This window comes from Lagenorhynchus albirostris, chromosome 18 (assembly GCF_949774975.1).
Source record: "Lagenorhynchus albirostris chromosome 18, mLagAlb1.1, whole genome shotgun sequence".
Classification (NCBI taxonomy): Eukaryota; Metazoa; Chordata; class Mammalia; order Artiodactyla; family Delphinidae; genus Lagenorhynchus; species Lagenorhynchus albirostris.
This window is the reverse complement of record NC_083112.1, coordinates 67,080,623-67,093,983: the sequence shown is the minus strand read 5'-3', so window position 1 is coordinate 67,093,983 and position 13,361 is coordinate 67,080,623. Positions and strand designations below refer to the sequence as shown.

The following is a 13,361-nucleotide window of genomic DNA, read 5'->3' as shown; positions in this document are numbered from 1 at the left end:
GGGAAGATCCCACACGCCGCAGAGCAACTCAGCCTGTGCGCCACAACTGCTGAGCCTGCGCTCTAGAGCTCGTGAGCCACAACTACTGAAGCCCACGTGCCACAACTACTGAATCCGGCGTGCCTAGAGCCCATGCTCCTCAACAAGAGAAGCCACTGCAATGAGAAGCCCGCACACCGCAACGAAGAGTAGCCCGCTGGGCTCCCCTGGTGGCGCAGTGGTTGAGAGTCCTCCTGCCGATGCAGGGGACGTGGGTTCGTGCCCCGGTCCGGGAAGATCCCACGTGCCGCGGAGCGGCTGGGCCCGTGAGCCATGGCCGCTGAGTCTGCGCATCCGGAGCCTGTGCTCCGCAACAGGAGAGACCACAACAGTGAGAGGCCCGCGTACCGCAAAAAAAAAAAAAAAAAAAAAGAGTACCCCCGCTCGCCGCAACTAGAGAAAGCCTGCATGCAGCAACGAAGACCCAACGCAGCCAAAAAATAAAAACAAGTTATAAAGTAAATCTATATATAAAAAAAAGAAGTGGGGTGTGGTCCTCCCTAACTTTACACTGAACAACTTCTGGCAAGGCACTTCCCTTTCAGAGCCTTATTTTCCATACGCATAGAGATGGGGATAGGCCCACCATCCTGTTTGGATTGTCAAAGGAGACAATTTAAGGGAAAATGCTTTAAAAGATACTGTAGACGTGCAAGGTGTTTTACCATATACGTATCTATGGTCCTTTTTTTTTTTTTTTTTTAACACCTCTAGAATACTGACGGTTTCGGTTCTGGAAAAGGCTCAGATGCCCAATGGTCTCTTGGCATGAGTAGAAAACAGAACAGGAGCTCTGGAGCTCTGCCCGGGCTCTGCTTCCAAGTCTTTTCAGGCTGCTGTTGGCTGCCTCCTCGGTGCAGGGCACAGGGAGCGATGTAACTGGAACACAAGCTCTCAAAGCACGGGAACTGTGGCCTGTTTGGTTCACTGAACGCTGAGAACAGTGCCTAATACACAGTAAGGGCACAGTAAATATTTGCTGAACAAACGAAAGTGACCATCTTGCCGTAAAAACTCTAGAATTAGAAAAAATTCAAATCCATCTTCTCAGACTCTAGACCCAAAGGTGATACTTCTGCAAAGTCACCATAGGGCGAGCGTTGACCAGATGCCACGAGCTTCCTGCCACTTTCGAGAAGAGGACAAATACCACCGGAGAGTGCTCAGGGCAGAAGGGTCAGCGGTGCTGATCTCCCAGAGCCAGAGTGGGAAGGAAGGACGCAATTCTGGAGACCAGGGTGCTGGATGGGGCTCTGCCGGCTTCTGCCATGTGGCCAAGGGCGAGCCATGCTCTCAGGCTCTCCTCTGAAGAATGAGGAGTCATGGCAGATGCTGTCCCAGCCCCCTTCCAGGTGTTTTAAACCCTGTGCTTCGACAACACAGCTTCAAAGACGCCAACGACGGGTCAGCTCAGACCTAAGTCCAAGTCATGCCTCTGTCACTTAAGAGCTGTGTGGCCATGAGCAAGGTGTCTGACCTCTCTGAGCCTCATTTTCCCCATCATAAAATGGGAAAAACAACACCTACACCCGGGGAAATTCTTTTTCACCAAGGATCGGCAAGCTTCTTCTGTAAAGAGCCAAATAGTAAGTACTGTAGGCCTTGCAGGCCATCCGAGCTCTGTCCCAACTACTCAACTCTGCTGATGGCGCACCAAAGCAGCCGCAGACGACAGGGAAAAGGACGGGCGCAGCTGTGTTCTAAATAAAACTTTATTAACACACACAGGGGGCAGAGCAGATCTGGCCACAGGCTGTAGTTTGCCAACCCCTGATTCTGAAGATCAAGTGGGAAAAGCAGAGTGGTCATTCTAGTTTGACTCATAATGCCAACCTGGCAATGGTATAAGAGTCTGCATGTAATAAGTGCTCACTAATGGAAGTTTATTACTAATATTAATGCCACAAACACTGCAGTGTGAATACTGGTTTTCTAAGTGTGAAAGCACTGCCCATCCTCATCTGTCAGGCCTCCTTCTGCTTCGGGTCTTTGAAACATAACAACAGACAAATTTAATAACCTACAAGATCTACCCCGGAGGAAACCAAGACATTTTCAGGAATTTGATTTGTATTTTGAGCACCTACTGTGTGGTGGTCCTTGTGTTTGGTGTAACGAGTACTATTCATTCTTTTGTTTTTAAATATGACTTTTAAAGCTTACACTCCGTTTACAGTTATTACAAAATATTTGGCTATATTCCCCGTGTTATACAATACACCCCTGTAGCCTCTCTTACACCCGATAGTTTGTACCTCCCAATGCTGTGAAAAAGTACTTTCTGTGATGATGGAAATGTCTTTTATGTCTGCTGTCCAATACGTAGCCACTAGCCGCATGGGACTCATAGCCCTTGAGATGTGACTCGTGTTACTGAGAAACTGTATTTTTAATTTAAATTATTTTAAACAAACCGCTCCAAGTGGCTAGTGGCGACCGCATGGGACAGTGCAGCTTTAGATGTCCTCGTTTATCCTTGTCTTACATTGTTTTCCATTTGTGAACTGTCTCAGAATCCGTGGGGAAGATGAGGCATAAAGGGATTTAAAACCACAACAAAAAATGAGTCTTAGCAAGAGCTGTGACGCAGTTTACCAACGAGAAGTCATGCATTCGTTCAGACAGGCAAATACCACCCGACTTCCACCCTAGTCTAAGGGACACAGGAATAGCTCCCCCGCCTCCCCCGAGGAGACGACCGTCTGGGCAGATGCTAAGACGTGCGCGTCAGCAGCTGAGCTTCCAGGTGAACCGTGAGGGGCGGGCGACCAGTAACTGTCTCGGGAAGTCAGAGGAGGAGAGCCGGAGGTTAGCGGGGAAGGAGGGAGGGAGGGATCACGGCGTCTGAACCGGGCTAAGTCAATTTTACAGGTGGAAAAATCAATGCGGTTAATCGACTTTGCTGGATTCAAGAGTGACTCAGGATTCCTGACATGAGGGGTCATCACCCTAACTTCCTGCTCATGACAAAAACTCACGACGGCTGGAACGCTGGGAGCACGTCAAGGCTGCGAGGCAGTGGGATTCCACATCAGACAAGAACGTTCCAAGAGACAAGGCACCGCAGCTGATTTTATTCTCAAAGAGTAAAGCTGTCTTTGCCGGCACTAAGCGCACCATGGCGAAGACAGGAGCCCGCTGCCCGTAAGAATTATCCAGCCATGAAGAAAGCGTGTGGGGCGCGAATGACTACTCCGTGAGATAATTACAGGCGTTCTCCGCAGTCAACCTTTACAAATATTTTGATCTTGGGCAACAACAAAATATCATAGAAATCAGAGCCTTTCCTTATGTGGATGTGGGAAACGGTCCATCGACATCAACTTTGGGGGGAACCAAAGCGTTCATTTCACATAAACTACCTGCAGGGGCAAAGCCAGCCAGTGGTGCACGGTGTGGCAGGAACCAGCAGCCACTGGCGACCTCTCCAAAGCATGGTGGCCAGGGTCTGGTCCATCCTCGGTGATCCAGAGATGAAGCGTGGGGGGCAGACTCTCCGGGTTCAAGGGAGGGGAGGGGGAGGCATGTGCACGTGTGTTTCTCTGGGTTGAAAGCGGGGGGAGGCATGCGCACGTGTGTGGTACAGGCTCGTGCTCCTGCCTCAACCACAAGGGGATGCTCCCCCTCTCGAGAGAGGATGCTGTGCGAAACTGCTCTGACGGAAGGGCGAGCTAGCTGCCTTTGGGAGTGGTGGCCACTGCAGCCCCCAGGGGCTGGTAAGAAGAACAGGGTCTCTGCCCACCCTGCTTACAGGACCCTCAGGTGGACAAGCTCATGACAACAGGCTGTCCCGTCACGGGGCTCCTTTCTGCATTTCCCATAATGATCCCAAGTTCAAACACAGGTCAGAGAAGGCAGTGTGTTAATTAACATCAAAGGTCTCCACCTCAGAATCAAAGCAGAGCATCTGACCAGCTGGGATGATCGCTCACCACACCCCTCACAGGGTCACTTAAGAAAGGTAAAAAAGCCCGTTTTTACTTCCCTACCTGTTTAAAATAAAGCCCACGGACCTCGCAGAGCTGTGGGGCCACGAACGGAAACTATAATGGGAGATGAAAAGAGCCTCCAAGGATGAGGAAGGTGCCGAGAAGCGAGGCTTGGCATTGCGAGGTCCGCCTTCAGATGAAAGGCACCTGGACAGGTAAGCCCCACCCACCCTCAACAGCGTTCTGAATCAGTAAGATGACAAGAGCTGAGCGCTCAGCTTAGGTACCATTTTAGCTTTAAACGGAGGTCTTATGCTCAATTTAACCCATCCAGGCCTGGCTGCGAAGGCTGACTGGGTCAGAATGGAGGCAATTCAATCAGCAGACGCACCTGCCACCCTCCGTGAGGTTCCAGTAAGTTAATTCAGGGAAGCACTTGGCAGTGCCCACAGAGAACCCACAGGCGTGGTGGCCCTCGTGTGCAAGGCACTGTTTTGAAGGCTCTGGTCTTATCCTGCCCTGGATTCCCTGTGACTTTCTTTTTGCTATTTTGAAAAAGTTGTGGCTATATATATACAACCTAGCATTTCCCTTCAAAGCTATTTTTTAGGTGTACAGTTCAGTGGCATCAAGTACAGTCACATTGCTGTGCAACCACCAGCACCAGGCTTCTCTAGAACTTTTTCATCTTTCCAAACTGAGATTCCATATCCCCTGAACACTAACTCCCCATTTCCCTCCACCCAGCCCCTGGCAGCCTCCATTCTCTTTTCCATCTCCACGAATTGACTACTCTAGGTGCTTCCCAGAATTGGAATCATATAGTATTTGTCCTGGCTTTTACTTCACTTAGTATAATGCCTTTAAGGTTCATCCACGTCGTAGCAGGTGTCAGACTGTCCTTCCTTCTAAAGGCTGAATAATATTCCATTGCATAGATCGACCACATTGGGTTTATCCATTCACATGTCAATGGCCATCAGGTTGTTTCTACCTTTTGGCTATTGTGAATAACGCTGTTATGAACACGGATGCATGAGTTATCTGTTTTGAGTTCTTTCTTTCAAATCTTTTGAGGAGATACCTAAGAGTGGAACTCCTGGATCACACGGTAATTCTGTACTGACTTTTTTGAGGAATCCCTACGCTTTTCTCTCAATGATACCCAGAGCTGGTAGGATGATAAGAAAAATATTCTATTCACTTTTGTTCTATGACGGTTCACTGGTGCTTCTTTATGTAAAGATGTTCCACTTTTGGGGGCGGATACAAATGATCTTCTCACCCATTCAGTCATCTCCACTCCACTTCAAGCTCGGCCACGGTGAGACAGAACCACTCCGCCAGGGAAGCTCATCACAGCCTGCAAGACTGCCACAGCCCCGGAAGAGGAGCCTCCTTTCCGCTCTGCACGCACACCCGATCCCTCGTGGACACCGTCCCGTCTCTCCTCCCCACAGAAGCCCCCAGCATCCTGAGGCTGCACCTGCACCCTGGGGAGCCTCAATCCATCTCTGCCCCCTGGGCCTCACTCTCCAAACCACGCTCCCCTCTGACACCCTCCACCCCCGCCCTCTCATTCTTTCTTCAAATCTCTGGTGGCTTCTCCAGCTTCCTTTGCTGGCTCTTGCTCTGCCATAAGCCATGATTATAGAAAGGTGCCCCCCAAAGTGTATTCAACAAGATTCTGTCCCTGGCTCTTTTTTTTTTTTTTTTTTTCCGTACACGGGCCCCTCACTGTTGTGGCCTCTCCCGTTGCGAAGCACAGGCTCCGGACGCGCAGGCTCAGCGGCCATGGCTCACGGGCCAAGCCGCTCCGCGGCACGTGGGATCTTCCCGGACCGGGGCACGAACCCGCGTCCTCTGCATCGGCAGGCGGACTCTCAACCACTGCGCCACCAGGGAAGCCCTCCCTGGCTCTCTTTTGTCTCAACATTCTCTTCCTTAAAGATCTGATTCTTCTTGTGGATAATTTCCACATCTACACCACTGCGTCTGATTTCTTTCCCAAGTCGGAGACTGGCGTTTCCAACTGCCTGTACGGCTTCATTATTGACCCCTCGAAATTGATGCGCAAGCCCCTCTTCCCTCCACTTTACTTGCTTTTTCCCTTTTCTTCTTCCATGTTGCTCTTAATTTCACGACCATCCTCCCAGTCAGCCAGGCTCAAAGCTCCAGGGACCTCCCCTTCGCTTCCCCTTTGTCCCACGAGCCCTGAGACTTGGTGAATTTCCACATGGGGGTCTTTCCAGCCCTCTTGCCTGAACTTCTGCTCTCCTACGAAGCGACGACGCTACCTCAAGGTTCTTCTAAAAAAAGAAACCCAGCTGATCCTTCTTCGAAGCTGTGTGCCCACAGCCAACGCCGAGTGCCTCCTTGCATGCCCCTCCTTGGGTCCCAGCTCCCCGCCAGCTGTCAGCCAAGTTCCGTCCCCAGCAGAACCACCAAGACGCACTGTTCCAGGGCAGGTCTGCATCCATCTCTGGGGAACGACTTGGCCAGTTTGTCCTCAGCACCTGTCAGTCATTTCAGGGCTGGAATCTGGGGTTCCTGCCCGAAGACCAAAGACCTTTAGTGGCTTTCTCTGAATGCATTTGAACAGCTGAGTAAAACGTCCTTGCTTTCAAAAGGAAAAGCGTTCTGCATGTTTTCAGAAGTCACCGAACCTGTTCTGTTTCCTTGTTTTTGAAGAAACAGGGCAACTTGGGCTTGGGCTAGAACGAAAGGGTCCAGCCTCTTCTCAGGTGTGTTGACTTAGGAGCAGGCACCATTTGGACAGGAGCAGGTGTGTTTACTCAGCTGGGGTCCGGTCGAATCATTTGGGAAAACTTCCTGGTAATTTCTCTGCCCTATGATTTGCCACTGCTGATGGAAGTATATGACAACCTAACTTAGGCCTGCAAAGAAAGGCATGGTGGCTGTGATATTTAAGCCCCAAATCTGGGGGACCTTGAGGTGCATTGTAAACTTTAGACTTCTTTCTATTAACAATAATTAAAAACATTATTACTGAATAAAGTCTGGAGTTTAGTGGATAATAATGTAGTGTTAAAAGAGAAAGGACAGGTCCAAAGCGGAGTTACTTGGGCTAAAACCAAGACCTAATACCTAACCTAACTGCAGTTACAACCTCCCCCAGGAATGTAATCCTCGCCAGTCAGTCCGGAACTTTCCAGTCAGCACCAATGAGGTCATCTGGCATGTGGGCCCTCTCAATTCCCAAACGAAGATGAGGTCACCTGCCACACAGACCCCTTCTGTCCCCCAGGTAGGTTACCTACGTCCGAAATAATGTTTTTTATTCCTTGTTTTGCCTTTCATGACCGTTCCCCTCCTGGAGCTCCTCGGAGCTCCTCTCTACTAGCTAGATGGAAGGCTGCCCGTTCATGAATCGTCTAATAAAGCCAATCAGACCTTTAAAATTTACTCACTCAAATTTCACTTTTTAATAGAACCAACACTGGTTCCTTAGTTTTGATGAACGTGCCCAGTGATATAAGAAGTTGACGTCAGTAGGAGGGTAGGGGAGAGGAGTGTGCAGAAATTCTATCCTCATGGCAACTTTTCTCTAAATCTAAGATTTCGATTTATAGAAGTTTACATTAAAAAATGGTCTGGGGACTTCCCTGGTGGTCCAGTGGGTAAGACTCCACGCTCCCAATGCAGGGGGCCCGGGTTCGATCCCTGGTCAGGGAACTAGATGCTGCACGCCGCAACTAGGAGTTGGCACGCTGCAACTAAGATCTGGGGCAGCCAAAATGAATGAATGGGTGAATGGGTAAGTATTAAACAATTTAAAAAAATGGATAAAAAAATGTTAGAAACATAAAAAGTGGTCCGTCTTCCCCACCTTTTTCTGTGTGGGACAGGACATCGAGCCCTTTACAGACACTGTCCCATTTAGTTGGTGTGATGGCCCTGTGGAGACTGCACCCCACACCTTACAGGTGAGGAAACGAGGCCGTGCAAGGCCACGGACAGCTGGATGTGGACCTCAGGTGGCGTGATGGAGGACACAGGCACAGCCATCCCACGCCACGTGAGCCAGGCCACGTCTGCCATCTCAGAGTATCAATACACACACACACACACGCGCGCGTGCGCGCACACACACACGAGTCTGTCAGTCAATGACCCGGAGCAAACTCCTTTCTTAATAAACTCCATGTGATCCATTCTTCTCATTGAACATATTTGCTCATGGCTTGCCTCTTCTGTGTGGGCATGAATGGCCCACGTGTCCTCCAAGACAGAACTGGCCAGTGACGCCCTCTGCCCACACTGGACATGGCCCACTCATCCACGAGAGGGCCTGGCCTTCCTTGCCCCACAAGCCTGCCTCCTCCTCTGAGACCGCGAGTCCCCAGCGGGCGAAGCCTGACACTCACCAGCTCACTCCCCCACCCACCCACCTGGCTCACCCATGCACTCATTCATTCACTCATTCAGTCATTGCTCATAGAAGAAACCAGAGTTATGTGCCAAATGCAAACCAAGGAACCAGAGAATCTCCAGTGTGTCACAGGCAGTCTACAACAGTTGTTTCAGAAAAGTCATTCATCACGGTCATCTCAAGAAGCAATTTAAAATGCAAATTTCTGGGTCTGACCCCAATGTTCTAATTAAGGAGGGCCAGGTGGGGCCTGGCAGTCTGTATTTTTTCAAAACTTCCCTGGCCCATCAACCTCAGGTGACCCTGATGCCCTGCCAGCTTTGGGGTTTTGCCCAATAGATAAGTACCTTCTGGAAATGGGCAACCTCAGCTCAAGAAACCCCGAGGCAGAGGAGCTCATTACCTCATAGGGCAGCCTCTCATCACCAAGCCGCACTTACTGTGAGGAAACCCTTTTCTATGCTCGGACACAAGGCGCCTCTTTGGAAATTCGCTCCTTTGTTTAAATGTTGTCCTCTGGTACAATGAAGAGGATGCCGACGCCCCTCTTTCATACAACCAGCCTGAGAAGGGCCGTCCTAGTTTCCAGAATCTTCTCCCTTTTAGGCCAAATGCCCATACTTCCAACGATTTTTAAAAAATGAAATGCATTCTACTCTTATGCCATTTCAAACGTGAAACTCCGAATCGGGTACGGTATTCTGACGGGGCTCAGAGCCTTCAAGTTTCAAGGGGCAATCCTTTCCCATGCTCTGGTCTCCTTCTAACGAGGCAGAGTCTACGGAAGAGGTTCTTGACCTTGGCTGCACGTTGGAATAATCACCTGGGAAGCTTTAGGAACTATTGATGCTTAGGACCTACCTCTCAAGAGATTCTGATACAACCGTCTGGGGCTCTGCCTGGTTATCAAGATTTTTCTTTTTTTAAAGGTTCTAGGTGATCTTAATGAGCAGCCGATATCGAGAGCTACAGATCCGACAGACGTTGATCTCTGTGTTATTCTATTGGCTCACACTAAACTCATTCACACTCAACCTTTTGCCCTGAGTCCCTGCCGAGCCAGGTCTTCCTCATCATGCCCTTGAGGAACTGATTAGCTGAACTTAACGCAGGCTTTTACAATGACTCCCAATAACTGACTCTCATCAGTTTGGTGTGGGTCCACTGTTGTAAGGCTACTGAAGGTCAAGTCAACTGAGCTGCGTATGGACGATCTGCTCTCTCTTTAGCTTTGAGCTTCTGGTATCTTCATGGAAAACATGAATAAAATGGTAGATCTCTGAACGATACTCTACTGAAAATTCTATGGGAAATAAATGACAGCAGGTGCTTTTTAAGCCATTGGATATCTTTTCACAGATAAGGGCTAAAGATTTATGGTCACAGATAAGTCCAAGAGCATGGCGTCATTCCTAGCATGAAATGTTTCATACAGCTCTCCCAAGTTCTCTGGTGGCAGCGCTAGGTAGTCAGACACGAGCAGGTTCCTGCCCCGTCCTGGATAGGGATCATCTTTCCCTCCCCCATCTGGACACTGGTGATCAGAACATGCCCAGAGGTCCTCCCTCTCGTGGTCAAGGACCACTGCTAAGTTTCCAGCCGTATCAGGACCAAGCAAGATAGAACTGCCAGAACAGGTTGGTGCAGGCGCACCAAGACCCAAAAGGTGACTCAGAGTAACAGGGCGGGGTTCGTTATGCTGTAATTATAATAAATTAGCATTGCAGTTTTTGTTCCTCCCCCCGCCCCCCCCCACCGTGTTTCACTTCGGTGCTTATGGGTAAGCACCTGCGCACTAAGGGAGAAGTAATATAACCTAAAGCTGTCCATCAACTTGTCAGTCAGATGACACAGGACACAGGGAGGGACCACTGCTCTAAAAAACCCAACGCTACCCCCACTGTGGGACTGCTTCTGGTTTCCAGACAGCCCGCTCTTGTCCTTTCTCAGGAGCATACTTTTGCTTTAACAAAACTCTTGCTACTTAAAACTGCTCTATGCCTCTCGTCTGAATTCTTTCCCTTGAGAGGACAAGAACCAAGGAAACGGCTGTTCTGCCAGTGACAGCAGCAGCTAGCGCAAGCCCCCATGCTGGGCTGCCAGGGTGCTGCCGGCGGAGGACATCTCCTGTGTGTGACCGCCCCAGTCTTATTCATTTATTTTATTTTAAAAAATTTACTTGTTTATTTATTTTTGGCTGCACTGGGTCTGCGTTGCTGCGCGCGGGCTTTCTCTAGTTGTGGGGGCTACTCTTCGTTGCAGTGCGTGGGCTTCTCATTGCGATGGCTTCTCTTGTTGCGGAGCACAGGCTCTAGGCGTGCGGGCTTCAGCAGCCGTGGCACGTGGGCTCAGCAGCTGTGGCACATGGGCCCTAGAGCGCAGGCTCAGTAGTTGTGGCACGTGGGCTTAGTTGCTCCACAGCATGTGGGATCTTCCCGGACCAGGGCTCGAACCCGTGTCCCCTGCATTGGCAGGCGGATTCTTAACCACTACGCCACCCGTGAAGCCCTCCCCAACCTTATTTAAATCAACTGCCATGTGGACCAAAACTGCTCTAGTGATACCATCTCAAGATGCTCTGAGCCTATAGGAAGACTATATTAATACACATCTCACTGGCCAGAAAATGAACTGTTAATTGGTTTCTCCAGAGCTGGAAGGTCTTTGACTCCATTATGAAAGCATCATTCAACTTTGTATGAATGAGGAGACGATATGGCAGAACACAATCGAAAGACTTCCAGTGAATTTTGGGAAGGTAAAGTTAGATTTTGTAGAATATTTTTTTTTTAATTTCAAAAAGTGGTATTTCTCTTGCATTCATAGCACAGACTCTAAACTGGCATTTTCAGTCTTTCCCCATCTTCAGTGAAGCTGATTTTCTACCTGCTCTTTCTCCATCCTGGCTGTGCTCCCCTCCCGGGGGCATCTGAGTGAAGTCTGCTACTTCCTTCTATCACAGCAAAGAGAGCTGCACTTGAATTATCTCCAGGTATAAAAAACATACAAAGTCAGACGTCTGAGCACATCTGCTTCCCAACACAGGGAGCAGCTCTGCGAACCTGTTAACTGGTGCCTGAATCTCGTGCTTGGAATCACCTGGGGCAGGACCACCTCGTCCAGGGCTCCTGCAGGCCCTAACGGTCACTGAACACCCACGAGACCACTCTGAACCAAACTCACCTGTAGTGAGGATGGATACAGTGAACAGTGGGTTCCATTTCCACCCGAAACATAGCAGAAAATGTCTGCTATCATCTCCTGGCATTTTTCAAATGTGTGTTTAGTAGATAGACAACTCCTCATGTTTCTACACACGTCTTTTTTTAAAAAAAACCCATAAGAATTTTCTATAGGTTACTTCCCTGGTGGCGCAGTGGATGAGACACCGTGCTCCCAATGCAGGGGGCCTGGGTTCAATCCCTGGTCAGGCAACTAGATCCCACACTCTTAGTGCCACAAGTAAGAGTTCGCATGCCACAACTAAGGAGCCCGCGTGCTGCAACTAAGGAGCCCACGAGCTGCAACTAAGGCCCGGCGCAACCAAATAAATAAATAATTTTTAGAAAAAGAATTTTCTATAAAAGACTCCACTTTAGGCCAAGGGTACATCAGACTTTGCATTCTATAGTACAGACAATTTTCCTGAATTTTTGCACTCACATATCAATCTTTTATATGGTATTTAATAAACAGACTTAACATTATTTTTAGCCAGCCTGCTCTTTCTGGATACTTAGGTCAGTTCCAATCTTTTAATTCTGCCACGGCTCTCTTTGCCATTTGTCATTTCACATATTAGAATGTACCCTGAAGATAAATTCCCAGCAGTGAGATTCAAGGTAAAAGTGTATGTGTGTGTGTGTGGTGTATGGGGCTCTTATTTTTCTTTATAAACACCATGAAATATAATACTGAAAGCTACGTGAGACGTATAATACTTAAATGACTATAAAGCAAAAAGCACCAGTAAAATGTTACCAACACCCCTACAAGTCCCTCTTTTGCCTCTACCCTTTATAACCCTCAACATCCTTCCAGAAGAAATTACTGTACTCTGTGGTATTCATTTAATTATCATCAGAAAACATGCATTTTGAAGAACTGTAACCAAAGGAAAAGAAAATCCAGGATGAGCTCTAACACCTGTAGCTTTAACAGGAAATCACTGGAAGCCTGGCTTGTCTGAAGCCGGCTTCTCGCTTTATCTTAGCTCACGGGTGCTGCTTATAAGGAACGACATAAAAATAACGTGAGAAACAGAAAGAAAGAGTTGGTGGTGGGAGACAGAACATGGGATTGTACTCACCACAGGGCGAGTCGTTGCTCAATTTCCTTGAGAAAATTTGTATGAAATTTGTGCAAAGGTTCAAAATTCGGGAAAATGAGACTTTTCAAGGTTTCGGGCATGGAGTCCTCTTTGCTTACTGTGCTCTGAAACCACTGGGAATAAAAAGAGGACACTCTCAGAGGCATTAAGGTGAAGGATAAAGGTCTGCAACTCTTCAGACGTAACGCTGCAGCCCACCACGCGTGGAGGCTAAAGGGCTTTCCTGCCGCGTCTGTAGAATTTCAAGAGCATCAAGGGCCTTCAAGCTTTACTGCTTTCCCTCCTTTCATTAGGTGTGGTAAGAAGTACCCATCTCTTCGTTACCGCTTCCTGAAGTTTGTTACCAATTGACTGTGGAAGTCGGGACAAATCTCTGAAGTGGGCAGATACTGAAATCAAAACTTCCATTACGGCCAGCTCACTCGGTCATCGCTGAGTTATACCACTTCACGCCCTCTGGTTTAGTCCTTGAGAAACTTCCATCTCTGCTCCTTCGCTGAAATGCTGAGCAGGAAGATGGCTGAACCAGAGAGGTGAAGCCTCTGCCTTCACACACATGACTCATCTCGCTGACCTGAAGTCCAGGTGGGTCCCACAATGACTGCTGAGCACCTGCCCAGGTCACCACGGCTGCCCTAGAGGCACAGAAACCCAACGATTCCAACTGACC

At 48.9% G+C, this 13,361-nt stretch overlaps 1 protein-coding gene across 2 annotated transcripts in view; it reads right to left on the bottom strand.

Annotated features, from left to right (window-relative positions):
* Nucleotides 1-13,361, bottom strand: part of FARP1 (FERM, ARH/RhoGEF and pleckstrin domain protein 1) — a 290,364-nt gene that overhangs the window by 30,696 nt on the left and 246,307 nt on the right. For both annotated transcript variants that reach the window (XM_060129027.1, XM_060129028.1), the window contains exon 16: nucleotides 12,671-12,804. In XM_060129027.1, coding sequence (XP_059985010.1) covers nucleotides 12,671-12,804 — 134 coding nt within the window. The remainder of the gene's footprint in view (nucleotides 1-12,670; nucleotides 12,805-13,361) is intronic.